Below are 26,400 nucleotides of genomic sequence, written 5' to 3'. Positions count from 1 at the left end.
CCACAGCCCGCCCGCAGCCAATCCCCGGCCTCTCCGAGGACTCGGCACCGGAAGACACCGCGCGGCCCCGGAAGTGACGCCCCGGCGTGCTGACGCGCGGGCTCGAGCCAAGGCCGATTCCGCGCCCGCCATGGCCGACAAAATGGACATGTCTCTGGACGACATCATTAAGCTGAACCGGAGCCAGCGAGGCGGCCGCGGCGGAGGCCGGGGCCGCGGCAGGGCCGGCTCCCAGGGCGGGCGCGGCGGTGGGGCGCAGGCCGCCGCGCGAGTGAACCGAGGCGGCGGGCCCATCCGGAACCGGCCGGCCATCGCTCGAGGCGCGGCGGGCGGCGGCGGCAGGAACCGGCCGGCGCCCTACAGCAGGGTGAGTGCGGAGGCGGCGGGCCTCGGTGGGGAGCGGGCCGGCGGGGCGGCGCGCGGCGGGGAGGGCCGCAGGCCGCGCCGGGCCGGTGGGCGCGGGCGCCGACCGGGCGGGGAGGCCGCGCGCCGGCCGGGCCCGGGAGGCGGAGACCCTCCCGGCCTTTGTCTCGGCCGGGCGCCGGGCCTCGTGGCGGCGGGGCCGAGGGGGCGTTGGGCGCGGCCGCGCCGGCGGCGGGAAGTTAGTTGGAGGGAACCGAGGAGCTGCGGGGCCCGGGGCTCCCGGGGGCTCGGCTGCGGCCTGACGCGGCGTGGGCGGGCAGGGCAGGGCCGCGCGGGTCCGTGTGCGTTTCCCTCCGGGCCCCGAGTGTCGTGCCCGGACTGTGAGGGCGAAGGAGAGTCCTGGAGAGCCGCTCACGGGTCCGGGTCCGTTCTTGTGTTTTCTTTCCCCTTCAGCCGAAACAACTTCCTGACAAGTGGCAACACGACCTTTTCGACAGCGGTTTCGGGGGCGGCGCAGGCGTCGAGACGGGTGGGAAACTGCTGGTGTCAAATCTGGATTTTGGAGTATCGGACGCTGATATTCAGGTAAGGCACGGGAGCTTCTTGGCGCGCAGTCGACCCCTCACGGACTCGGTCCCGTTCGGGACGTGGTCTTGAATCTCCTGCACCGTAGCCCAGTGAGCCCTCCCCGGCCCCCGTGAGGAGCTGCGGGGACGCAGAGCAGAGGTCACACTAGTCGCCAGCCCCGCAAGTAGGCCAGTGTGTTGGAAGCCAGGCCCCCAGCCCGGCGCGAGGAGCTGCCGCCTTTCTAAGACGTTCTGTCAGTGAGGATCCCCTGCCAGAGCTCCCAGCCAGGCCGGAGAGGTGGCTCTCCCGTGTGTGTCTCGCGTTACTGACTCAGCCGGGATGTTTCTTTGGTTTCTTGTGTATTTGTTTTAGCTATTTGTTGGGAGGAGAAGACCTTTTTTCATGGAAACAGGTAGACAAAACAGACACAGGATGGTGCCGGGCAGCTTTCCTGCTCCGTTTGCCTCGAGCTGCAAGCTCCGTGTCTCGCGGAACTTGCCTCCGGCTTCCCCCCCGCCCCCCCCCACGTCTTTCTAGTGACATGATTTCAAACCCATCCTTGTCTGAAGCTGTGTTTTCTTTCGTTTGTTTTCGTTTTCCTTTTTTTCTTTTTGATTGAATTCCAAAGGCGCATAAACTTATTTTCTGGTTAAGTAAAGCTCCCTTGAGGATCGGTCCCAGAGATGGCTGGGTCAGGGTGCTGGGCCTTCCTGGGTTCAGTTTCCCAGAGCCCTGCTGTTTGTTTGACTACCATGGGAGGACAGAGCAAGGCCGGTGAGCACTCACGGTGTCTCAACACTTTTTTTAAGGTGGTTTCTGGCATCCACTGGAAACCGCTTTTGGTGAACTCCACTTCCCGCTGTGTGCCTGCGGCCGGAGTAGCCCCACACTCTGGGTTCCCTCTCCAACTCCCAGCCTGCCTGAGGTCAGGGCAGTTTCCATGGCAGCGCTTGACTTCAGCCTTTGCGGCAGGCTTGAGTAGGAGGAGAGGGAAAGGTGAGCCAGAAATCTGCCCTGGGGGAGGGGCTGGGTCAGGGCTCCCGCATCAACGGGCCCTGTGAGCTGGTCCACATGACGGATAGCGTCCCTTGCTCTGTGATCTTGGCCTTTGCTGTTTCTTGGTACAGTCCTTGGGTGTGTTGGAAATTTTCCTCTGTTGAAGAAGATAGCGACTTAATCTCGTGCCCTTCACTGGTGGGCTTTGCGGTCCTTTACCTGCCTCCTGGTGCCGGTGTCAGGTCCCCACGCTGGCAGGAGCCCTCAGGCCCAGCTGCTCCCGGAAGTTGCTGTCCCGTCCGCCCCTCCCTTCCCCCCCAGTTTGCACTGCCCTGCCCCCATACGTGTCTGCCTCCCAGGGAAAGACCCCCCCCCCCCCCGCCCCCCAGAAGTTCACACTCCCAGGGACGGCCCTGGGCCCCCAGGAAGGGGAGCCGCTTTGCTAACAGCCGCACTTTCCGGCCCCCAGGAGCTCTTCGCTGAGTTCGGAACTCTGAAGAAGGCGGCCGTACACTACGACCGCTCAGGGCGCAGTTTAGGAACAGCCGACGTGCACTTTGAACGGAAGGCAGATGCCCTGAAAGCGATGAAGCAGTACAACGGCGTCCCCCTGGATGGTGCGTCCGAGGTTGGACCCAGAATGGTAGAGGGGCCGCATCTACTTGTGGAGTCTGGGGCTGGCAGCTGTCCGTGCAGGAATGTGGCTTACCCCCGTGGCTGAGGACACTTTGCATTCGCCCCTTTGTCTCTCTCTTCCATTCCGCCACCTCTCATGCTGCCCCACACATCCGGACCAACCTCTTGTGAACCCCCATCCAGCAAGCTACATCCCTCCCCTCCTTCAGCTCCTTCCGGAAGATTCACTTCTGTGAAGCCTTCTCAGAGCCGCCATAGTACACCTCTGAGTGCGGGGCTGTAGTCGTAAAGACAAAGGTACCGGTCCTTCTTCCGTCAGGTCACCCACACCTCTCCACCCACGAGCACCCCGGACACCTGAGCAGACACCCACCTGACCTGGACTCGGAAGGAGCGAGGAGGTCCTGGCGGGCTTGACATCGGCACCGCCCCGCCCTCCTACCGGTGTCACTCGGCCGCTCCCCTTGCGGGCAGCGCTTGAGACACACAGCCCCTTTCCAGCGCCTGCATGGAGACCGGGGTGCGGTGCCCCCGCGGGTGCACCTCAGAGCCCTCTAACTGGAGCGCGCCCTCTTGTGTGCTTTGCCACAGGCCGCCCCATGAACATTCAGCTCGTCACGTCACAGATTGACACACAGCGGAGACCCGCACAGAGGTGAGTTGGGGGCCTGTGGCACGTGGCCGTTCGTCCCGCGGGCCTGTGCAGGTCACGTGAGTGAGGTCCCGTTTTCCTCGCCAGCGTAAACAGAGGCGGGATGACCAGAAACCGCGGTTCCGGAGGCTTCGGGGGCGGTGGCGGCACCCGGAGAGGCGCTCGCGGAGGAAGCCGGGGCAGGGGCAGAGGCACCGGCAGGAGTTCGAAGCAGCAGCTCTCCGCCGAGGAGTTGGACGCCCAGCTGGACGCTTATAACGCCAGAGTAAGGCCCGGGGGACGGGGCCACAGACTGCCGGGGGGGGGGGGGGGGGCGGCTCGTTGGAGTGAGAAGTTTTTGTGTGTTTCAGATGGACACCAGTTAAACAGACCGGCAGATCCTCGAGCGGAGCAGGACCCGGACGTCCCCTCCGTGCTCCCTGGCGGGAGGGGGGTGGAGGACCGGGGCTGTGCGGCCAATGACGGATTTGTTTCTTTTATGTTTTAAAATAGGATTTAAAAACTCATGTAAAGGTTTTTTGTTCTTTTTTTCTTTTTTTCTTTTTTTTTTTTCTTTTTTTTTCTTTTTTTTTTTTAAATTCTGAAACAGACCTGTTTTGTACCGAGTTATTTTTGGGATAAATTTTACCGGTTGCCGTTGTGGAGAAGGTGGCGTTTTCACCTTTGCCATAATAAAATAGAAACGTGTGTAGAACTGGAACCATTTGATTTGTCCCGCTGTCGGAGTCCTTGGTTGGGCTGGAACTTTGGTGTCGCGACCGGATGAGAGAGTGTGGGGAACAGTCCCACGGACACCTGGAGCCCTGGCTCGGCCGCCAGAGTCCGTGCTCCAGGCGGGTGCTGGGCGGGAGGACCTGGGAGCAGCCGCCTCTGCCACCTGCACCGGACGTCAGGGGCGGACCGCGGGCCCCACGCTGTTGCCAGACTTCACGTGCCTCGGCTGGGCCGTTCCCTTCCTTCTGGTGCTCTGGTTCTCAGAAGCCTGGGTTCAGCAGCGACTGCAGCATGATCCCTTCGTGGCTTTCTCTGTCCTTTATGTTAAGGGACGAGCCAGAAAGCGTTCTCATAAGAGGACCGGGATGTGCCTGGTGAGATAGCTTGGGGAGCTGTGGCAGAGTCCAGTTTGACGTGCAGAGAACTGGAGGGACTGGAAGAACAGGTGCCCCATTTGGACCCCCCTCTGGGACAGAACAGAGCAAGCCGGTGACGTCACTGGTCTCTACTCCGTATACCTTGCGGCTCGGAAGAGGCCCAGGTCCCAGTGGGAGGCAGGGCATGGAGACCTGTCTGGAGTCTTCAGGATTTTCCACCTTCCTCTCTGGCGCCTGTGGATGACCCGGTTCTACCCCAAAGCCAGTGCGACCCGAGGGCCCTGGCTCTGCGGCCTGCGGGCATGGACCCAGGTGCCGTGGGCAGGGAGGACGAGGTGCGGCCGTGGAGAAGAGACCCGGATGAGCCGTGGGGAGCACAGCCCTAGAGCTGTCCCCGAGCCTCACAGTGGGGACAGGGAGGAGGGGGCGGTTGCAACAGGAAGACTGGCCAGAGCACAGCCCGTGGCTCAGGTCGACCTCCACGCTCGGGACAATGCTCCAGAGTCCTGAGAAAGGAGCGTGTACAGGAGTGGTCCTTTCGCTGTCGGTTCTAGCTCTTGCACCGCAGCCAGTGGCCGCCATTGGAACAGCCTGTGTCATACTGGGGACTGGGCAGAAGAGTGACTCACCTGGCCGGCTCAGCCCTGGGGGATCCCAGCGTAGCAGGGGAGAGGACCGGCCCGTGCCCGGCCCTGGTGTTGTGTCTGGGAGGCCCGGACGTGATGGAGGTCGGAGCGTCCAGGTGCAGTGGGACAGTGTCCCTGGGAGGTGGTGCCGGGCTAAGGTGGTTGGCCACCCAAAGAGAACACCTGGTGGAGGTGGGGGGAGGCCCAGGCCAGAGGCCACAAGTATGGAACTGACGGCCACTGGGATGGGGAGGGCGGGGTGGCGGCCCAGAGGCATCAGAACAGTGGCCGAGAGTGCCATGGTGCAGAGAAAGGCCCGGGAGAAAAGCAGGGGAAGGGTCCGCTCCGTGTTGGATCCGGGAGGTGAGCAGAGACCCCGGACACGGTCGGGCCTGGAGTTGGGACCCCATGGGTGCTTGGAGTTGGACGTCGTCAATTTGGCGGCTGTTGACACATGGACCCTAGCAAGGCCGCGGCCAGTGGCGTGGCCCAGGAAGGGCTGGAGGTGACAGGAGATGCAAGAGGGGGTGACGTCACGGGCTGGGGAGGCCACTGAGGGGGAGGAAGACTAAATAAGGAGACCCGAGACGTTGCAGGTGAGTCCGGTGGGGGGCTGCTGGCCAGACTCCTGAGCCGGAAGAAGCCTCCGACGCTTTCCCTGGGGACGTTTCATTTCAAGGGCTGGGCGACCCTGTCACTGTGTCTGCCGGGAAGCTCTTGAGAGGAAAATCGGGGGGCGGGGGACTGTTGTGTTTGCAGGACAGCATCCGTGGTCCGAGGCAAACCAGGCATCTGGCCACCTAAGGGACAGTGCCAGGCGTCCCTGCACTGGCCAGCACCCTTCGTCCCCCAAAGTACCAATCGAATGAGACAAAGCCAAAGTGACACTTAGCGGTCTTGCATGTCCCTCCTGCACTGCGCCCAGACGCCGAACTGCGATTGGCCAGCGCCTGTCAACAGCCAACCAGATGGATCAGGCCACCCCCTTAGCCCAGACCTGACGCCGGGTAGCCCTCTCCCTGCCCCTCCCCGCTCACACACGTGTGCAGCGCTCACGCTCTCAAAATAAACATCTTTTAAAAAGTTAAAGGGTGTCAGATGGTGGTAAGGCTGTGTGAGGAGTAGGGAGAGGCCTTGCTGAGGAGGCAGGGGGTGCAGGTGTGAGGTATGTGGGTATTTAGGGGAAAGTTTTGCCGGCAGAGAGGACAGCAAGGGCAAAGGCCCTGAGGTGAGAACACGGGAAAACTCGGGGACCCCAGAGTGGCCAGGGTGGAGGGGGCAGGTGCCGTGAGGCCTCACTACTTGGCCTCTTTGCTGGGGTGAAGGAAGGAGCCCTGGGGGGACATCAGCCAGAGATGCACCCTGAGCAAAAGGCAGCGTGTGGGCAAAGGCTGCCTGGGCCCAGAATTCGGGGGCTCAGCGTGGATGAAGGGCAGAGACCATGGAGTGGGTTTTGTAGTTTTATATTAATGGCGAATGGAACATGAGGTGCTCTTTTTTTTTTTTTTTAATTTCATTTTTAAAAATTTACCTCCAAATTAGCATAGGGTGCAAAAATGTTTTCAGGAGTAGATTCCTTAATGCCACTTCCCCATTTTGCCCCTCCCCCTTCCCACACCCCCTCCAGCAACCCTCAGTTTGTTCTCCATATTTATGAGTCTCTTCTGGTTTGTCCCCCTCCCTGTTTTTGTATTCTTTGTTTCCCTTCCCTTATGTTCAGCTGTTTTCTCTCTTAAAGTCCTCATATGAGTGAAGTCATAGGATTTTTGTCTTTCTCTGACTATGAGGTGCTCTTTTAAGACAACTTGTTTTTTGGGGACACCTGAGTGGCTCAGTTGGTTAAATGTATGGCTTTGTCTCAGGTCATGATCTCACAGTTCATGAGTTCGAGCCCTGCGTCGGGCTCTGTGCTGACAGCTCAGAGCCTGGAGCCTGCTTCGGATTCTGTGTCTTCCTCTCTCACTCAGCCTCTCTCCCACTTGTGCTCGCTCTCTCACTCTCTCTCTCTCAAAAATAAACAAAAAAAAAAACCTTGTTTTTTCTTAATTGAAAAAATAACACATTTGGGGCTCCTGGATGGCTCCATGGATGGAGAGTGGGACTCTTGATCTCAGGGTTGTGAGTTCGAGCCCCATGTTGGGTGTAGAGCTTACTTTAAAAATAGATTAAAAATTAATAATACGTTCAGTCAGCACAGAAGTGTGATGGCACAGACAGAACTGCCTTCCCACATTCTCCAGACAAAACCCTGGTACCGCAGTGTGTTTATTTATTTTACTTTTTTTTTTAAGATTTTATTTTTAAAGGGTTCCTGGGTGGCTCAGTTGGTTAAGCATCCAGCTCTTGGTTTGGGCTCGGGTCATGATCTCATGGTTTGTGAGTTCGAGCCCCATGTTGGGCTCTTTGGTGAAAGCAAGGAGCCTGCTTGGGATTCTCTCTCTCTGCCTCCCTCATTCACTCTCTCAAAATAAGTAAGCTCAGGGCGCCTGAGGGGATCAATCAGTTAAGTGTCCAACTTCGGCTCAGGTCATGATCGCGTGGTTCGTGGGTCCAAGACCCACATCGGAGCTGGAGCCTGCTTCTGTAATTTTTTAAATCTTTATTTTTGAAAGAGAGAGAGCAGGGGAGAGGCAGAGAGACAGGGAGACACAGAATCTGAAGCAGGCTCCTAGCTGTCAGCACAGAGCCCGACGCGGGGCTCGAACTCACAAACCACGAGATCCTGACCTGAGCCGAAGTCGGACGCTCAACCGACTGAGCCACCCAGGCGCCCCAATCCTCATCATTTCTTTTAATGTCAGCCTATTTCTCTATCTCGTTGTGAATGTTCTTGGGTGTTATTTTGTAATTTTGATATTCAGATTGATAGGAAAGGAGTGAGAACAGGACAGAGAGTTCCTTCGTGTTCCTCACACAGATGCTGGCATTCCACCTGTCCATGTTATTCTGAACTGATCGCGAGTGAGTGCGGCACGATGCAGCTTTACCCCTGGTTCTTTCTCTGTGTATTTCTCTAAAACAAGGATATTCACACAAGCCCCCCAATAGGTGAGTCCCGCTTCTCTCTCTCTCTCTCTCTCTCTCTCTGCCCCTCCTGGGATTCTCTCTCTCTCTCTCTCTGCCCCTAGCTCACTTGTGCACTCTCTTTCTCTCTCTCTCTCTCAAAAATCAATCAATCAATAAATAATAAAAACAAGGATATTCTCTTACATAGTCAGACACTAACATTGACCCAGTGCCATGATCTGAACTACAGACCTGATTCGATGTAGCCAATTGTCCTAACAGTCCGTGTTGTAGATGCTTCTTTCTTTGATGCCTGGTCCACTGACCTCGAGATGCCTCTACTTGTCTTAACCTGGTAGTGCTTTCCTTCTCTTTCCTGACCTCGACACTTTTGAAGGTCGGTCCCATCGGGGGTGGTCTCACTTCTTTATGATTAGACCAGGCTTATGTATCCTTGGTAAGATACACAGATGAACTGTTCCATTTCAGTGCTCCCTCTGGGGTGCACGATGGCAGTCTGTCTGTCTTATTGTGGGTGAGGCGGCCTTAGTTCAGATGGGAGCTGCCTGCTTCTCTACTGTAGAGTTACTGTGCATTTTGTAACCCACAACTATCTTGAGGGAGACATTTAAAAAACATTTTTTTTAAGTTTATTTATTTGAAGACCCAGGGAGAGTGGAAGAGGGGCAGAGAGAGAGAATCCCAGGCAGGTTCTGTGCTGTCAGTGCGGAGCCCGATGAGGGGCTCGAACTCATGAACTGTGAGATCATGACCTGAGCAGAAACCAAGAGTCAGATCCCTAACGAACTGAGCCACCCAGGCACCCCACTGAGGGAGACATTTGGGGATTAAGTGAATACCCGTTTCTCAAAGTTCGGCCCAATTGTGCCCAGTTGTGCAAACATGATCGCCGTGCTGTTTGACGGTGAGTTTTTATATTCTCCTCATTCCTTCAACAATAATCGGGATCCTTTTCTAAGAAAGACAAGTCCCTTTCCACCCATTTATTCAGCTATTTATATCAGGATGGACTCGTGGATATTTATTTGATTCTATGAGTCATAAACTGGTAGCTGCTGTTTTGTTGCTCGGACTGTTTTAGCTTCGGCCCTCAGGAGACTATCATGGTGCCTCCTGTGCCCTCTGACGTCCCATGTCATTGCCTCAGCTTTTTCTGACTTTCTGACACCAGGAGGGGCTCCAGGCTCAGCCTGACCGGCAACTTTCACGGAGACAGGTATTTAGCAACCAAGATCTGGGTGCTGGTTGTGCTCACTGCCTCCGGGCTCTTGGTGCTCCTCGGCCTTCCCAGCACGGGGCTAGGAGATGTACATATGAGTCCGTGCACACACACCTACCGTCTTCTCCCTATCTAGCTAACTGTGTAAATACGTGGTAGAAAACCGTGAGTTTTATCGATGCCTCTGATTCCAACCCAGCACCAACAGCCCTGCCTCCCCTTTCCTTCCTGTAACTTCTTTCTGTGATGAGGGGGAACCTGCTCATTGTTTGCTTCTATGATGCCAGTCCTCTACCTTAGTTTCAGAACTGCCGCTCCATACCCCACCCCCACGAGACACATTTCCTGACTAGGGTACGGTATTGAGTTCTGTTATTTCCGTGTTGAGCCATAGAGTATCCAGTGAAAGTACCAGCTTCCAGAGTCGCTCAGGCGAGTCCTTTTCTTCTCTGCCCCTTTGGTGTAATTTGTACTATAGTTAGGTTCATTTGTTACCGTTGGTGTCCCACTGTGGCTACCCCACGTATGCTGGTTGACTTTTTTTTTGGCATTTTACATATATTAGTTGTTATGGAATTATACACATTTGTGTAATGTTCATAACTGTTTATCTGACTTACAGTAATTCACTGTTATTAATGACTCACTCTGAGATCAACTGAGCATTGGGGGAAAATAGTGATAAGTTATATGTCATTAAAGATTTTAATGCAGGGGGGTGCCTGGGTGGCTCAGTCGGTTAAGCGTCCGACTTCAGCTCAGGTCACAATCTCGCGGTCCGTGAGTTCGAGCCCCGTGTCGGGCTCTGGGCTGATGGCTCGGAGCCTGGAGCCTGCTTCCGATTCTGTGTCTCCCTCTCTCTCTGCCCCTCCCCCGTTCATGCTCTGTCTCTCTCTGTCTCAAAAATAAATAAACGTTAAAAAAAATTAAAAAAAAAGATTTTAATGCAGAAATAAAACCTTCAGAGTACCAAGAAATAAACTCATTAATTAATTAATTATTATTTCATTTTTCTTAAGTAGGCTACACAGCATGGAGCCCGACATGGGACTTGATCTCACAACCCTGAGTTCAAGACCTGAGCTGAGATCAAGAGTCAACGCTCAGCTGACTGAGCCACCCAGGCACCCCTCAATTCATTAATTTAAAACATATCAATTTGTGGGGCGCCTATGTGACTCAGTTGGTTGAGCATCCAACTTCGGCTCAGGTCATGATCTCCTAGTTCGTGGGTTCAAGCCCCACATCAGGCTCTGTGCTGACAGCTCGGAGCCTGGAGCCTGCTTCGGATCCTGTGTCTCCCTCGCTCTCTCTGCCCCTCCCCCGCTCAAGCTCTTTTCCCATCTCGCTCTCAAAAAATGAATAAACAACAAAAAAATGTTTAAACGTACCAACTTGTCTGTGATCATTTAGCCTACGTTAGGCAGGGTCGATCTTCATGTAACCTATGCAAGTTGTGAAAAGAAACTAGAAAATGTTTGGCATGTTAACGTGAGCGCACCAGGTTTTTTGATGAACATATCCATCATTAACAAGCCATTCAAAGTACCATTAATGATTTCATAAACTTACCATTTCTTTTTGATGTTGTTGTTCTTGTCAAATATATAAACATCCAAGTGTTCATACTTAAGAAAAAAACATCTACCCAAATGTCCATCGACTGATGAATGGATAAAGTGTGATATATATATATATATATGTATATATATATATATATCATGGAATATTACTCGACGATCAAAAAGAACGAAATCTTGTCATTTGCAACAAAGTGATGGAACTAGAGTGTATTGTGGTAAGCGATATAAGTCAGCCAGAGAAAGATAAATATATGATTTCATTCATGTGGAATTTAAGACACAAAACAGATGAACGGAAGGGAAGGGAAGGAAAAATAAGATTAAAACAGAGAGGGAGGCAAACCATAAGCGACTCTTAAATGTGGAGAACAAACTGAGGGTTGCTGGAGGGATGTTGGGTGGGGGGATAAGCTAAATGGGGGATGGGCACTGTTGGGATGAGCACTGGGTGTCGTATGTAACTGACGAATCTCTAAATTCTACTCCTGAATCATTATTACACTATATGTTAACTAACTTGGATTTAAATAAAATTTAAAAGTTATTTTATTTATTTATTTTTAATATATTTTTTTTAACATTTATTCACTTTTTGAGAGACAGAGTGTGAGCAGGGCACGGGCAGGGAGACACAGAATCCGAAGCAGGTTCCAGGCTCCCAGCTGTCAGCACAGAGCCCGATGTGGGGCTCGAATTCACAAACCGTGCAATCATGACCCGAGCTGAAGTCAGACACTTAACCGACTGAGCCACCCAGGCGCCCCTAAAAGTTATTTTAAAAAAACATTTAATGTCCATCTTTGGAGGTTACTTGGGCCCTAATATTTTCTAAGAATGTGCAAAATGAAAGGAGAAAATCAAAATTTAATCTTTTTTTTCTATACAAATTATATTTTGAAGGGGTTAAATAGCTGATGACTCAAGGTTTCTTTTAAAGAATCCCAGCTAAGGGGCGCCTGGATGGCTCAGTCGGTTGAGCATCCAACTTTGGCTCAGGCCATGATCTCACGGTTCATGAGTTTGAGCCCCGCGTTGGGCTCTGTGCTGACAGCTCGGAGCCCGGAGCCTGCTTCCGATTCTGTGTCTCGCTCTCTCTCTGACCCGTGCCCTGCTCATACTCTCTCTCAAAAATGAATAAAGATTAAAAAAAATTTTTTTAAGAATTCTAGCTAAGAAATGAAGAAGTATCAGAAAGTCACCATTTTATGATGCCCAATAATACACGCCAAAAATAATCCTCAGAGGCTGCTGAAGCCATTGGATGAAAGGTTGATGTGGCACCTGATGAGGGGCGGGCCAGCCTGACGTCCAGGAGCCTACTGGACCTCACTACAGGTGGGACAAACAGAGGGTCCCCTGAGGGGAAGCGGTGGGAAGCCCACAGCCCTCTGAAGATCAGCTGGGGCACGCAGGACCAGCCCTGGAGGGTTCAGTCTGGCAAATCCAGAAGTGGCCATGGGAAAGTCTCGACCACAAGCGTGTTGGTTTCCTCCGCACCTAAGCGCCACAAGAACAGAAAAGGAGACGAAAATGACTTGACTGAGGTATAGTAAATACACATTTGGTCTTTGTCCCCGGTTCCTGGCACAGAGCTCCCAAATCCCCTGGCGTTTCCTCAATGATTGGAGCGGTTTTTGTAACAAGCCCCTTTCCACCGTCCCAGAGTCAACGTGGACGGGATGACTCTTAGGGGCCTCCGGATGGCTCCAGGGTGGGGGGCTGGTCACCAGAAAGTCCGAGCTATGATCAGGGGACTGGGACTTTTGGCCCCACCCCACCCCAACCTCTGGGGAGGGGGGAAGTCTGGAGATGGAGTTAATCATCAATGGCTAACGATTTCATCCATCCTGTCATTTAATGAAACCTCTAAAAAAAGCCCCAAGTGACGGGGTTCAGCTTCTGGTTGGTGGGCACTGGGCGGAGCTGGGAGGGCACTGCACCCACAGCGGGGACGGACGCCCCAGCCCCCGCCCCCACCGAGTCCTCTACATCTCTTGCATTCAGCTGTTCCCGAGTCACAGCCTTTATAATAAACCGGTAACTGCAAATAAGGTGTTTTCCTGAGTCCTGCGAGTTGTTTTAGCAAGTAGCCAAACCTGGGGGGGGTCATGGGAACCCATGTATTTGCAGTCTGCTGGCAAAAGCGTGGGCAGCCTGGGCACCCCTCCTGTGGCGTCTGGACTATGGGCCCTCTCGTGGCACTGAGCCTGCAGGGTCTGGGCTGACTCCAGAGAGCATCAGAATTTACTTGAACCGTGGGATACCCGGGTGGCTTCGGACGGTCGGTGTAAGAAAAACATCGCAGCAGCACGCTGTCCAAGTGCATGGTGTCGATTCCATGTGGACCCTGATGTACATAGACCAGCCTGAACAGGGGTTTTGAGACCAGGAAAAGCTGAACATTCAGTATCTGATAATACTAAGATGCACTGTTAATTTTGGTAGGTGTGTTACTGGTGGCGTTGTGTTGAAAATGAGTCCCTATCTTGGCAGGTGAAATGGAGAAGGCAGAGGCCCCCCAGAAGTTAAAATTAAAAGTTAAAAAATAAAAAAAAAAAAAAAAAGAAAAGTTAAGGGTGGGAAGGGCTTTTAAAAACTTATATAAATAAAAAAAATACCTAAGAAAACTAAACATTGGGAAACGCACAAGGACGTGAACAGGCAGTTCACAAAAGAAATAGGAGAATGTGCCCTTTTAGGGGCACTCAGTGGGTGAAGTGTGCAACTCTGTATCTCGGGGCTGTGAGTTGGAGCCCCACATTGGGTACAGAGATTATTTAAAAATAAAATCTTAAAGGGGCGCCTCGGTGGCTCGGTGAAGCGTCTGACTCCGGCTCAGGTCACGATCTCACGGTTCGTGGGTTCCAGCCCCGCGTTGGGCTCTGTGCTGACAGCTCTGAGCCTGGAGCTGCTTCGGATTCTGCGTTTCCCTCTCTCTCTCTCTGCCCCTCCCCTGCTCACACTCTGTCTCTCTCTCAAAAATAAATAAACATTAAAAGTTAAAAAAAATAAAAAAAAAATTATATGGACATTTTAAGGACCTTGTACAGGCAAAACAAATTTGAAAAGAATAATGCTGATGGCTACAGTGTTTTACGCTAAGCAAAATAAGTCAGAGAAAGACAAATACTGCATCATACGATTTCAGTCATATGTGGAATTTAAGAAACATAACAGAGGAACATAAGGGAAGGGAAAGAATAATAAGATTCAAACAGAGAGAGAGGCAGACCATAAGAGACTCTTAAATACAGAGAACAAACTGAGGACTGCTGGAGGGGAGGGGGAGGGGCTAAATGGGGGATGGGCATTAAGGAGGGCACTTGTTCGGATGAGCATTACCTGGGTGTCATATGTACTTTAAAGTTTATTTGTTCTTCATATATTTATGTATATATTCATTTTTTTTTTAATTTTTTTTTTCAACGTTTATTTATTTTTGCGACAGAGAGAGACAGAGCATGAACGGGGGAGGGGCAGAGAGAGAGGGAGACACAGAATCGGAAACAGGCTCCAGGCTCTGAGCCATCAGCCCAGAGCCCGACGCGGGGCTCGAACTCGCGGACGGCAAGATCGTGACCTGGCTGAAGTCGGACGCCTAACCGACTGCACCACCCAGGCGCCCCTATATATTCATTTTTATATAACCCAGCGCGGGGCTCGAACTCAAGACCCCAAGATCAAGAGTCACATGCTCTTCGACTGACCCAGCCGGGCACCCCAACAAAGACATTTTGATGGCGGAAATTATTAGTCTTTTCAATAAGTACGGGAGCAATTACATATCCCTAAACAAAACAATTGGTCCTTGACTCTTAACTGATGCCATACACAAAAATAAACTCTAAATGGATTACAGGCCTAAATGGAAGCTGAAATTCTAAAACTACCAAAAAAAAAAAAATAGAGGAGGAAATCTTTACAATTTTGGCTCAGGCAAAGCGTTCTGAGACGCAACACAAAAAGCGTGAGCCACGAAAAGAAGCAAAAACAAGAACAAAAAACAAAACACAAAACAAAATAAATGACATTAGACTTCATTAAAATAAAAGGTTTTGTCTTCAGAAGACACTATCAAGAAAATGCAAGTCGGGGCGCCTGGGTGGCTCAGCAGGTCGAGCACCTGTCCAACTTCAGCTCAGGTCATGATCTCGAGGTTCACGTGTCCAAGCCCCACATCGGGCTCTGTCCTGACAGCTCAGAGCCTTGGAGCCTGCTTCGGATTCTGTGTCTCTCTTTCTGCCGCTCCCCTGCTCGTGCTGTCTCAAAGATAAAATAAAGCATTTAAAAAAAAATTAAAACAGAAAAGAAAATGAAAGTCACGCCACGGACAATATTTGCAAATCATACACGTGAGAAAAGACTCCTATCCAGAATGTGTAAGTACTGTGACAACAACTGAATACCAAAGTCCAATTTAAAGATGGACAAAAGGCTTGAGTAGATGTTTTACCAAGAAGCCCCTTCATCAGGGGCTGCAAAGCAGACCCACAAGGAGACACCGCGTCACACCCAGCTTTAATCAAAAAGACAGACAATGCCACGTATTGTCAAGGGTGTGCCTGAGTGGAACCTTCTCGTATTGCTGGCAGGATTGTGAAATGGTACATCCACCTTGGAAATCAGGGGGGATTCCGCTCTTGGGAATCTAGCCAAGAGAAATGAACATACGTTCCCACAAAGATAAATGCAAATGTTCGTAACAGACAAACGGAAGTGAAAAGTCCATCAATTACCAAGGAATGCAGACAAATGTGTGTGGTATACTTACACAATAAACAGGACAACATGCACATCCTGTGCCTTAGATGGAATGTACAAACATCGCTGTAGGCGGGATCACAAGACACCGTAGGACCATTCGTTGTATAATGTCACTGACATGAAATGTTCAGGAAAGGCAAATATATAGGTACAGGAAGCAGGACAGAGGTGCCAGGGTCTGGGAGTGACGGTGGGGGCACGCATCAGTGACAAAGAGCTCAAGGTAAAGTCTGTAATGATGTTTATTCAACCCGACAAATTTACCAAAAAATAATTGAATGATAAACTGTCCATGGGTGGATTTTGTCAATTATACCTCCATAAAGTTGTAAACAAGGCACCTGGGTGGTTCGGCGCGTTAGGCAACCAGCTCTTGGTTTCGGCTCGGGTCATGGTCTCACGGTTTGTGAGTTCGAGCCCCCGAGTTGGGTCTGCAATGTCCGCTAAGCCTGCTTGGAATTCGCTCTCTCCCTCTCTCTCTGTCCCTCTCCTGCTCTCTCTCTCTCTCTCTCAAAATAAATAAATAAACATTTGGGAAAAAAAAAGCTGTAGGGGCACCTAGGTGGCTCAGTCGGTTGAGTGACCAACTCTTGGTTTCAGCTCAGGTCATGATCTCACGGTTTGTGAGTTGCAGCCCCATATCAGGCTCTGCGCTGACAGTGTGGAACCTGCTTGAGATTCTCTCTCTCTCTCTCTCTGCTCCTCCTTCTCTCTCTCAAAATAAGTAAATAAACATTTTTAAAAAGCTGTAAAAATTGGTTTACCTTTCTATGTTATTAACCATTTTTATTTAAATCATGAAAAGTTTTAATTCAGAGGATTTTTTAATTACTATGTATTAGTATTTATGAATTACCACGTAGATATTCCTGTTACACGTGGCCATTCAGGGACATTTCTGCAACTGGACCATGCCTTTCGATCCCTTTTACGGATATGTTTGCTGCCGTACAAATGCTGCAGTAACCAACCGTCTTGTACCCAAACCTCTGCTCACACCCCCTGTGATTTCCTCGGGGTAGGTTTTTCAATGTGATTGGGGGGCCTGGGTGTCTCACAGTCAGCTACGTGTCTGACTCTTGACCTCAGCTCAGGTTATGAGCTCATGGTTCGTTCGTGAGTTTGAACCCAGCGTCAGACTCGGTGCTGCTGGCGTGGGGCCTGCTCAGGATTCTCTCTCTCCCTCTTTCTCTGCCCCTCCCCTGCTCGTGCTCGAATGAACGCACGCTCTCTCTCAAAATAAATAAGTAAGCTTTAAGATTACAAAAAATGTTGTTTGCTGAGCCAAACCACCTGAAGGTTACGCTAAGGTGTAAGGTTTATTTTCACAGCAGGCTTCCAGCCCCACCAGCCACCCCCGGGTCAGGTATGGCCAGGCTGTTATACCGGGTGTTCACATCCCTTAGGTCCTTTGCTAATTTGTCTTTTTTTTTTTTTAACGTTCATTTATTTTGAGAGAGCGTGCGAGAGCAAGCTTGAGGGAGGTGGGGAGAGAGAGAGAGAGAGAGAGAGAGAGAATCCCAAGGATGCTCCACGCTGTCAGCAAAAGCCCAATGCGGAGCTGGATGCCATGAACCATGAGATCACGACCGGAGCCAAGTCAAGAGTCGGACACTCGACCGACCGACCGAGTCACTCGGGCGCCTCTCTTTGCTAACTTGATAAAAGGTTCAAAATAGTGTCACTGCTCCCTTGTGACGGTGCGAAGTATGCGCCACATCACATCTGAAGGGGTCTGGTTCCCACAGGTTTGAACTGCACCCCACAAGAAGGACGGAGGACAGGGACTGGTCAGGGCGGTGGTGTGGGGCCACCAGCCGGGTCTCAGCCACGGGAGACTGTATGGGACCCCGGGATCCTTCAACACGACACCACATGGAGCAGAGAGAGGATGATTCTATCGACCGAGACATTAACGTATCGCTAACTGCAACGCACGTAACTTCGATTCAGGTTCAAATAAAACGTGAAAGAACTCACGATGTAATCAAGGAAAATACCATTTGGATCTTTAATTCTGTTTAGGACCGTCGTTAACTTTTCCTGGTTGGTATTCCAGGTGCGAACTGCTCTGTGAGAGATTACCCAGAACTTAGCGTAAAGCAAACACCATTTTATCTCACGCTCGCGGACTGCGAAGGTCAGGGCGAGATGGGTGGTTCGTGGGGCGCTGTGGGGCAGGTCTTCCGGGTCGCGAGCCCCAGGTTTCAGATGAAGAGAAACCACACCTGTGCCCTCTCACCTGTGCCCTGAGCTGAAGCCAGAGTAGGATGAGACATTTGGGGGTGCTGGGAGGCAGTGTCTTAGCAGAGGGGGATGGGGATCACTGTGGCTGGATCAGAGGCCACGCGTTCTTTGCTTTTCTTCCCATTGAGAGAGATGGAGTCTAACTCCCTGCCCTTGAACCTAGGCTGGCTCAAGTCTCGGGCTTGACCGGCGGAAGGCCGCAGAAGTTTGGTTCTGGCACTTCCCAGTGGGTTCACACGAAGACTCGTGGGCGGTCCTTTCAGAACATTGGTTCTTGGGGTCCGGCTGCCCAAATCCCACAGGAGTCGTGTGGAGCGGCCTTGGCCGGCAGCCTCGGCGGGGCACTACACGGTGGCTCTGTCTTAGGCGGCCCGGCCTTGTTTGGCCCCGGCAGGGACCCGACCCGGCTGCCGCTGCAGCAGAGCTCCCGCTGAGCTCACCCAGCCCACCGAACTCAGAGAACTGTAAACCGCTGCTCCAAACCGCTCCGCTTCGGAGTGGTTCCATCCACAGCAGCAGAGACGTGGGACAGGTGAAACAGTGGCACCACGGCTACTGTTTGCCCCCACCAAGGATCTTTTTCCTTCGAAGTAAATACGTGCTGAAATAGGGCGCCGGGCTCAAGGCGGTTAAGCATCCACCTTTGGTTCGGGTCACGGTCTCACAGCTTGTGAGTTCAAGGCCCCCATCGGGTGAGCCCAAGCCCTGCTTCGGGATTCTCTCTCTCCCTCTCTCTCTGCCCCTCGCTCACGCTCTCTCTCAAAACAAAACCACAAGAAGTGCTGACATATTTATGGTGGAAATAACCTCTGAGGTTCGCTTCAAATTGGCTGCATGTGAGGGGAGGAGGGGAGGGCATGGGTGAAAACGACTGAAGCCAGGCAGCGGGCCCACTGGCTTCACAACCCCATTCCTTCCACTTTGGTGCACGTGGTGGTCCCCTCCCACACTGCACTAGGGCAGGCCCGTGTGACCAGAATAGGGCAGAAGTGACCTTGCTTCTAAGAGACGCCGCGGCTGCGTCTGGAGTGCTTGCCGGCTCCCTTGCGCCTGCTCTCTGTCCATCTGTCCGTCTCCGAGGCCTCACCCGGGAGCAGCCCTGTGCACAGCCGGGAGCTGCGGGTGACAGGGCACTAACTCCCCAAGCCACGAGGAACTGGGCCTCCTGGTCGCAGCACGTGCTGGACTGCAGCCTCCTGAGAGGCGGGGGCCAGAGCACCTGCTCAGCCGCGCCCTGATCCTCAGAAACCCTAGAATAAGCGTGTGCGGCTGCTAAATTCCAGGGCACGTTCTCACACGGGTTTGCTAACAAGATGTACGTTTGGAATTTTCCACACTAGGGTTTTCTGCTTTTGTTTTTAAGCACTTGGGTGACCTGAGGGCAGCGCTCTCCTCACCCAGCCACCCAGCAGTGCGGGACAGTGGTCTGTGGTACCCTGGGTCTCCAATGACAGGGAGCCGCAGAAGGCTCTGCTTCGGGGCAGCTCAACTCTCTGCACAAGGAGCCGCCAGCGCGACTCTTAAGTTACACAAAATTCGCAAATGTTCCTCAAATAGGAGAGAATCTCCAAAAGATAACGAAGGTTAGTGTTTTGCATTAAGTTCGCGGCCGAAACCGCGCCCCCCCCCCCCCCCCCCCCCCCCCCCGCGCATGGGTTCCCCGCCTGGCCTCGCGGGTCGGGAGGGGGCGACGGCGGGGGCCGCGCCCCCGATGAGGGGGTCCTTCAGGGACTCGGGCCCCGCGAGAAGGCCTCGCGCTTCACGAGGTCCCTCCCGCTGCTACGAACTGTCCCTCGACCCGGCGCGCGGCCAGCCTCGGACACCGGCCCGCTTCCGTCCGGGGCGGCGGACCGCGCACGCCGGGAGCCTCCGAATCGAACTCCCTCCCGCGGCGCCGGCCGTGCGGCACGGGGGCTCGGGGCGCGCGTCCACGGCCGGGGGTGGGGCGACAGCGCCGGCTCGCCCCCGCGCGGCACCTCGTGGACATGTCACGACGGACGGGCGCCGGGGGAAGGCGCACGGGAGGCTGCGACACTGTCCCGTGCCCACGGTGAGCGGCCGAACCCCGAGGACCGCCCCGGGCCGGAAAACAGCGGCAGCGAAGGGCGCGAAGCGCCCAGGCGGCCCCGCCCTCGCGGGACGCGCCCACGAGGCCGGCTCCACAAGATGGTGGCGGCGCGCTCCCGGCAGCCCGCGCGCGCGCATGCGCCCTCCGCCGCCGTCCGGCGCGAGCGGAAGTCGCGTGACCCCGGAAGTGGCGGGCCGGGCGCGCGCGGGTGGGGCGGCGACGTTCGTCATTCCGTGCGGGAGGGAGCGTGAGAGCGGCGCGGTCGAGCCTCCGGTGAGCGGCGGCGGCGGCGGCGGGCGGGGCGGGGCGGGGCTGGGGAGGGGGCGCCGCGGGGGCTGGGGGTGCGGCGCCTTTGTTCGCGCCGCCCGCCGGGGGTGGGCGCGGGCCGGTGCGGGCCTCCTTTGGGGCCGCCGCCCGAGTCTCGCGGCGCCCCCTCCCCGCCGATGCGCGCCGGCTGGACCCGGGCCCGGCGCCCCCTCCCCGGGGGTGGTGGGCCCGGCACCCGGCCAGGGAAGCGTGGGCACCGCGCCCCTGCCCGGTTCCCGAGCACCCCACCCTGCGCGGCGCGCCTGCCCGCCCAGATTGCGGGGCCCCGCGGAAGGAAGTGTGGGCCGCGGCCATCGCACTCCGAGGAGCCTGTCGCCCGCGGCCGCACTTGGGTGGCGTTAGGGCGTGAGCATTTTAGAGGAATTTAAGAGGAAGCGGCCGTGAGGCCTGGAAAAGCGGGCGGGCCCCACCCCACCAGTGGCGGCCGGCCGCCCGCCCGGCCGGCCGGCTCGGGGTTCCCAGCGGCCCTTTGTGAAGTCTGCTGCTCGGGCAGCTCCGGGCTGCTAGGCTGGTCCCGTGGGGAGAGGCGTTGACCATTCTAGGGCAACCTGAGGTCTAGTGCTGACCCGGCTGTGGCCCACTTCCCTTACCGCCCAGAAGGACTTGAGTGGTTTCCGCTACTTCTCAGATTCTAGCGGGGTGCGATGGGGATCCCTAACTGAAGCCAGCCTCATGCACTGCTCCTTGGTCTCACAGCGCTGTCCCAGGCTCTTCTGGGCCAGGGTCCAGAACGAGGGTCCTGAAAGCATAGGCAGGTCACAAACCCTCACAGTTGGAAAGAACATTAGCCGATGGTTAGGGTTCCTCATGACTTTTGGGACCCACCTGTGGGACTCAGGCTGGCCGGGTCGTCTGAGCTCCAGGAGAGCCCTGCGTTTGCAGGGTGAAGCCTTGCTTCACTGTTAGAACAAGGCCGAAAGAGTGTGCTTGGTCAGGGAGACCCAGGAGGAGGTGTCCCTTGGGGAGAGGGTCTAGGCAGCTCCAAAAGAACAGCAGGACTTTAGAAGTGACCCCGCAGGGGCCCTGTCAATTGGGCCTGGTGGTCTGTCTCTTCCCCCAGGGTGGGAGAGGTATGCCAGGTCTCCCTGAGGAGCGGGCTCCAGGCCCCACTTAGTTCTGGGTGCCCTGTCCAGACCGTCCCAGCAGGTCCCCGAGGTGGGCAGGGCAAGGAGTGTGGTTCCCTCTGGGCCTTAGGAGTCTGTGTCTGGGCCTTTTGCAGAGCTCTGCTAGGAGCTGCTTTCTTCCAGAAGGCAACTATCCCCCGGGGTCCAAATATAGAGCCTGGTTACCGGCAGAGGTTTTTCAACAGCGAACTTGTGCTGGCTGTGGGGCTCGCTGAGGGGCAGAAGAGGTGGACACTGTGGGTCCCTTCAGGCTGCCACAGCCCTGTCCCTGCCCACAGGTGTGCCAGACCCAGTTAGAGTAAGTGAGCATGGCCGAGCAGGAGCCCACAGCTGAGCAGCTAGCACAGATTGCAGCCGAGAATGAGGAGGACGAGCACTCGGTCAACTACAAGCCCCCCGCCCAGAAGAGTATCCAGGAGATCCAGGAGCTGGACAAGGATGACGAGAGTCTGCGCAAGTACAAAGAGGCCCTGTTGGGCCGTGTAGCTGTGTCCGCTGGTAAGTGGGCCGAGGCAGTGCTGAGAGGGACACCTGTCACTTTGGGGTTTCTGCTGCCTCCCCCATCCTGCGAGTCACCAGCGGGGTAGAGCTTTAACCTGCTCTCACTCCGCAGACCCCAACGTCCCCAATGTCGTTGTGACCCGCCTGACCCTGGTGTGTAGCACAGCCCCCGGCCCCCTGGAGCTGGACCTGACAGGTGAGTGGCATCCAGGGGTCCTCTGCGGCCCAGGCCGCCCAGCACCTTGCGGGCTCTGCTGAAAATAGGCTTTTGGAATGCTGGTGCCCTCTTGTGGGGGGCCGGCGAAGTGCAGCCAGGAAGTGTTTGTGGACTCTGACTTTGGAGAGGCCTGGGTCCTGGGTGGGGCTACCTGGGGCCGCCTGGGTAAGGGTGGGAGCGGAAGGGGTGCCCTGCAGCTGCAGACGGGGGACATGCTGAGGTCAGAGCAGCTTCCTGTAGCCGAGCCTTTCAGTACAAGCTTCTTCCTCGGCACAGGTGATCTGGAGAGCTTCAAGAAGCAGTCCTTTGTGCTGAAGGAGGGCGTGGAGTACCGGATAAAAATTTCTTTCCGAGTAAGGCAGACGCTGGGGGGCGGGGGGTGCTGGGAGGAGTTGGGCCTGGAGAGCCCCACCGAGCCGTGTCGGGGTTGTGTCCCTGCAGGTGAACCGGGAGATCGTGTCCGGCATGAAGTACATCCAGCACACGTACAGGAAAGGCGTCAAGAGTGAGTGAGGCGAGCGCCACCTGGCTGGCCCGTGGGAAGGGGCAGGTGGAGGCGGCCGCCCAGGGCGCGGGGATCAGCAGGGAGAGGAAGGAAGCGGTGTGCGTCCCGGGCCTCAGGTGGAGGCGGGCGGCGCTGGTGACCTGTGCGTTTCCTACGCGCAGTTGACAAGACCGACTACATGGTGGGGAGCTACGGGCCCCGGGCAGAGGAGTACGAGTTTCTGACGCCCATGGAGGAGGCGCCCAAGGGCATGCTGGCTCGAGGCAGCTACAACATCAAGTCCCGCTTCACAGACGACGACAAGACCGACCACCTGTCGTGGGAGTGGAGCCTCACCATCAAGAAGGACTGGAAGGACTGAGCCCCGGGGGGCGGGCCTTCGGACAGACGGACGGACCTGTCTGACGTGCCCCACCCCCACCGCCCCCACCCCATCCCAACCCCCTACCAAAGTGCTGACAGGCCTGCCCCCCCTCCCCCCACCCGCCCGCGGGCCCCCCGGCCTCCTCCTCCTCCTCCTCCTCGGCGGCCTCGCCTTGCTGCTTCTGCCTGCGCTGGGGGGGTAGAGAGGGGAGGGAGCCTGCACCTCAGGCCTCCACCTCCCTTTCCATACCCCTTCAGGTTCCCTCCCACTTGTCCTAACCCGACTTGAGGCCCCGGCTTTTCCAAGGGAACCTCGTGGCCTTGGCAGTTGCCCTGAATCCTGTTCTTCGGGGGTGGGGTGGGGTGCATGATTGGAGGCCTCTTGGGGGCCGGCCACCCTCCTGCTTTCACCTGTCCCCGGTCAGTTCATCCATCGCTGTCAGTAACCGTCTAACCATGATGCCTTAACATGTGGAACGTGTGCTGTGGGGGCCGTCACTAACCTCTAACCCCCCCCCCCCCCCCCCCCCCCCGTGTCTGCATGAGCATGTGGTCTCCCCGGTCCCCGCCCCATCTGCGATCCCCGTGGCCCCGGGAAGTGTGTGGGATGTGCTGCTGCTCCCCTGCCCGCCAGGGCCTAGCCGGCCCCCTCCCCCGGCCAGGGCTGTGGGGACGGCTCCAGGGGCTCTGGGAAAGCCAAATTGCCAAAACTGAAGCTGCCTCCGTTCCCATCCGGGAGGCCGGGTGTCCTCACGCCTCTGCCTTCTTTGTCCCGGTGGGCGGCGCCGGAGCCCACGGCCCCAGCAGACAGCCCTCGCCGGACAGAGCCAGCGGCCGAGCCTTATGTGTCCCACCCGGGCCTACCGGCCCGGGGTCGCGTGCCTGGCCCGTCAGTATTTATTGCCTCCGTATGTGCCGTCCTCTGGGCCCCCTGGCCTGCCACCTCTGCCCCCAGGCTCGGTGCCACCGTCCCCGGCAGGCCCTCCCCACACCCAGCCAGGACAACCGTGGGACCAAGCGCGCACAGTCGGAGCCCCTCCCCTGTGCCTCCCCTCCCCTACCTTCCCCGTGCCCCCCCCCCCCCCCCCCCGTCAGGACGGGGCCTAGAACGCCCAGGAGCCTGAACCTGCTTCTCCTTTTCTGACCGGGAAATAAACTCCCCCAAAGGAGCCAGGGTGTGCGCTGCTTGTCTCCTGGCGGGCGGGGGCAGGAAGACAGCAGGAATGCCTTTTCCCTGGGTGGTGGCCGCTGCTTCTGTGACCACTTTCATACTAATGTCGAGCGGCCAGGGTTCACTGTGGGTGAGGAACCGGAGTCCCCAAAGTGCCCAAGCTCCCCCTGATTTGGGGCAGTGGAGGGGGCGCGGTAGGCCCGTCTTGGGGTCTAGAGCACCGGCTCCTCGGGAAATGCCCCAACCCTGAAGAAGGGGAGCCTCGCTGGAGGTTTGAGGCCTGTGCGGCAGGCGAGACATGCAAGTAGGGGATGTGAGGGGCCCTGCTGCCCTCCGGTAGTGCTGGGGGGGGAGGGGGGAGTCGGTGCTGTGGGCTGCAGGAAGAGGCAGGATCAGCGGTCCAAGGGTGGAAAGGGTGAAGCGGGGGTAGACTGGAGACTAGAGGACCCTCGCTGCCTAAGGTGCAAAAGTGCCAGGAGGAGAGTCCTGAGTAACAGCCAATCCCGGGGACCGGCGAGGCCTCTGCCGGGCCTGGGGGGGGGTGGGGAGTGGAGAGGAGGATGGTCCTGCCTCCTCTCCAAGCACCACCCCCAGGGCACTCAGTAACCTTGACGCCCCTCCCCAACCCCAGGATGAGGAAAGGGCGGGCGGGCAACCTAAGCTCCAGACACCCTCTTACCTGGCCCACGTGGGTTACAAAAGCGGTCAGGTGCCACACAGTGGGGACGCGGGACTGCTCTCCTGGAGCCTCTACTGGCCACACCTAAGGCGGCCTGCCCCTCTTTCCATTGCTTCCAGCACAGTGTGCTCAGCGGGCAGCTTATCGCCAGCTGGGCTGGGCCACATGCCCGTGCCAGGACAGCTCCTACAGGGCTGGTCACTGCCTCAACCCTCCTTATGGGGGCCCCATGCTCGATGGCATGAGGAAATGGCACTTCCTGCCCAGACACAGACCCAAGAGCCCAGGCAGGAAGCAGCCTGGGCCCCAGTTCTTGATTCCACAGGGTTAAAGACCCTAACCCACCTCTCCCAGAGCCAGAGCCGTGCAGCCCCAAGACAGGCCTGGTGGGACAGGCTCGGGCAGGGAGCCGCAGTGAGACCAGTTCCGGGCTCTGAGGCCTTTCTCACGAAACCGGACGCGGCTGCCTCTGGTGCTCATCCCCACCCCCAGAGGCAGAAAGCCCCATCTCAGTCAGTCCATAGCGCTGGGGCCACCACCTCCCCTCTCCCAGTACACTTCCTGAAAGGTCCAGTGCAAACCTCTAAACCCAGGGAAATCCTGTGCCGTCAGCAGCGCCCTGGGCCAGGGCCTTCTGAGGCTGTCAGGCCAGAAGGCCTAGTACTTTTGCTCTTGGGTTTCTCCAGCTTTACTAGACATGTGAACTCAGGACCCAGAGTGCCCAGTTGTACAGGCACACTGCCAATCCCCAGGACTTTGTCCCCTGCCCCCGCTGAGGGGCAACACAGGGTGGTGCCTGCAGGACGTGGCTCTTGGGTCCCAAGTCTAATCTGACCCTCCTGGTTCCACCCTGAACCTGTCTACAGTCTGGGAGCCAGTGTCTGTGGCCCTCTTCCCTTCCGTCCTCTTCCACGTCCCCCAGAAATCCCCAAGCTGCCACCTCCTCATCCACTCCAAGATGGGCCCTCCCTTCCACTGAGGAGGGTGCCGTGGTCACCAGGTCAGGACCCCTGATGTGACTGATCACCAAATACTGTGGTTTAGGATAATCTTCATGCTCCCGTGCAGTCCCACTCCACGATCAGGACGCCTGCAGTCCCCACCCCGGGGGCATGCTCACCACCTCGTCCCCAGCATGCACAGGAAGAGGACCGCGGGATAACGCCTGATCGGGAACCTAGTCAGATTTCAGTGGCCCAGTGAGCACTTCTGGGGTGTCCATGAACCTGCCGTGATTCCCTCGACACACCCTATCCGACCCTATCCCTCCTTCCAACCCTATCACGCATTGCAAGGCAGTTTTATTCTGAGAACTCTGCTTTTGAGAATGGTATTTATCAAAACATCTGCTATTTAATGGGCAACTTCTCCGGGAATGCGACGCCTGGAGGATGTCCTGTAGTTGTGTGGGCCCCCCAGAGACACAGCCACCGGGGCAGGTGGGGCACCAACCTCCCAGGGCACATTCCGGCCCAGGGCCTGGGGCACAAGGTGAACACGCCCCACTGCCTCTCTCTGGAGCTGATTTTGGAAGGTATGTGAGAGGGTCTTAGGAAGAATGAGACCGAGCCGGCCCTCCCCTCAAAGCTGAGGCCTGCGGAGGCGTTCAGTCAACCAGCCTGTGTTCCGGGACCAACCCCACAGAAACAGGGAGTCTCAGGCCTCCCCCAAACC

The 26,400-nt window shown here is 56.1% G+C and overlaps 2 protein-coding genes across 3 annotated transcripts; both read left to right on the top strand.

Annotated features, from left to right (window-relative positions):
* The first annotated feature begins 38 nt into the window (after nt 1-38).
* Nucleotides 39-3,914, top strand: ALYREF (Aly/REF export factor). The gene is made up of 6 exons (XM_086688259.1): nt 39-367; nt 817-948; nt 2,396-2,543; nt 3,154-3,217; nt 3,302-3,479; nt 3,565-3,914. Exons 1-6 carry the CDS (start codon nt 131-133, stop codon nt 3,577-3,579), a joined length of 774 nt encoding a protein of 257 aa, XP_086544385.1. The 5' UTR covers nt 39-130; the 3' UTR covers nt 3,580-3,914.
* A 16,051-nt stretch (nt 3,915-19,965) lies between these two features.
* Nucleotides 19,966-22,953, top strand: ARHGDIA (Rho GDP dissociation inhibitor alpha). 2 transcript variants are annotated; one of them, XM_086688255.1, is made up of 6 exons: nt 19,966-20,112; nt 21,569-21,788; nt 21,904-21,987; nt 22,285-22,361; nt 22,450-22,513; nt 22,675-22,953. In XM_086688255.1, the coding sequence occupies exons 2-6, from the start codon at nt 21,599-21,601 to the stop codon at nt 22,872-22,874; spliced, it is 615 nt and encodes a 204-aa protein (XP_086544381.1). In that variant the 5' UTR covers nt 19,966-20,112; nt 21,569-21,598; the 3' UTR covers nt 22,875-22,953. The 2 variants fall into 2 exon arrangements, with proteins under 2 accessions (XP_086544381.1, XP_086544382.1); XM_086688256.1 differs by lacking the exon at nt 19,966-20,112 and adding an exon at nt 20,600-21,049.
* Nucleotides 22,954-26,400: the final 3,447 nt, after the last annotated feature.

Source organism: Puma concolor, chromosome E1 (genome assembly GCF_028749965.1).
Source record: "Puma concolor isolate L17-30 chromosome E1, mPumCon1.1.hap2, whole genome shotgun sequence".
Lineage (NCBI taxonomy): Eukaryota > Metazoa > Chordata > Mammalia > Carnivora > Felidae > Puma > Puma concolor.
Note: the sequence above shows the minus strand (reverse complement) of the source record. Positions and strands in the feature narration are given on the sequence as shown.

Excerpts from the sequence above, each read along its gene's own strand:
- ARHGDIA (XM_086688255.1), top strand. The coding sequence starts at position 21,599 with ATGGCCGAGCAGGAGCCCACAGCTGAGCAGCTAGCACAGATTGCAGCC. Across the intron at positions 21,789-21,903 it reads CCGTGTAGCTGTGTCCGCTG|ACCCCAACGTCCCCAATGTC; the intron begins GTAAGTGGGCCG and ends CTCACTCCGCAG. Across the intron at positions 21,988-22,284 it reads CCTGGAGCTGGACCTGACAG|GTGATCTGGAGAGCTTCAAG; the intron begins GTGAGTGGCATC and ends TCCTCGGCACAG.
- ALYREF (XM_086688259.1), top strand. The coding sequence starts at position 131 with ATGGCCGACAAAATGGACATGTCTCTGGACGACATCATTAAGCTGAAC. Across the intron at positions 949-2,395 it reads TATCGGACGCTGATATTCAG|GAGCTCTTCGCTGAGTTCGG; the intron begins GTAAGGCACGGG and ends TCCGGCCCCCAG. Across the intron at positions 3,218-3,301 it reads CAGCGGAGACCCGCACAGAG|CGTAAACAGAGGCGGGATGA; the intron begins GTGAGTTGGGGG and ends TTTCCTCGCCAG.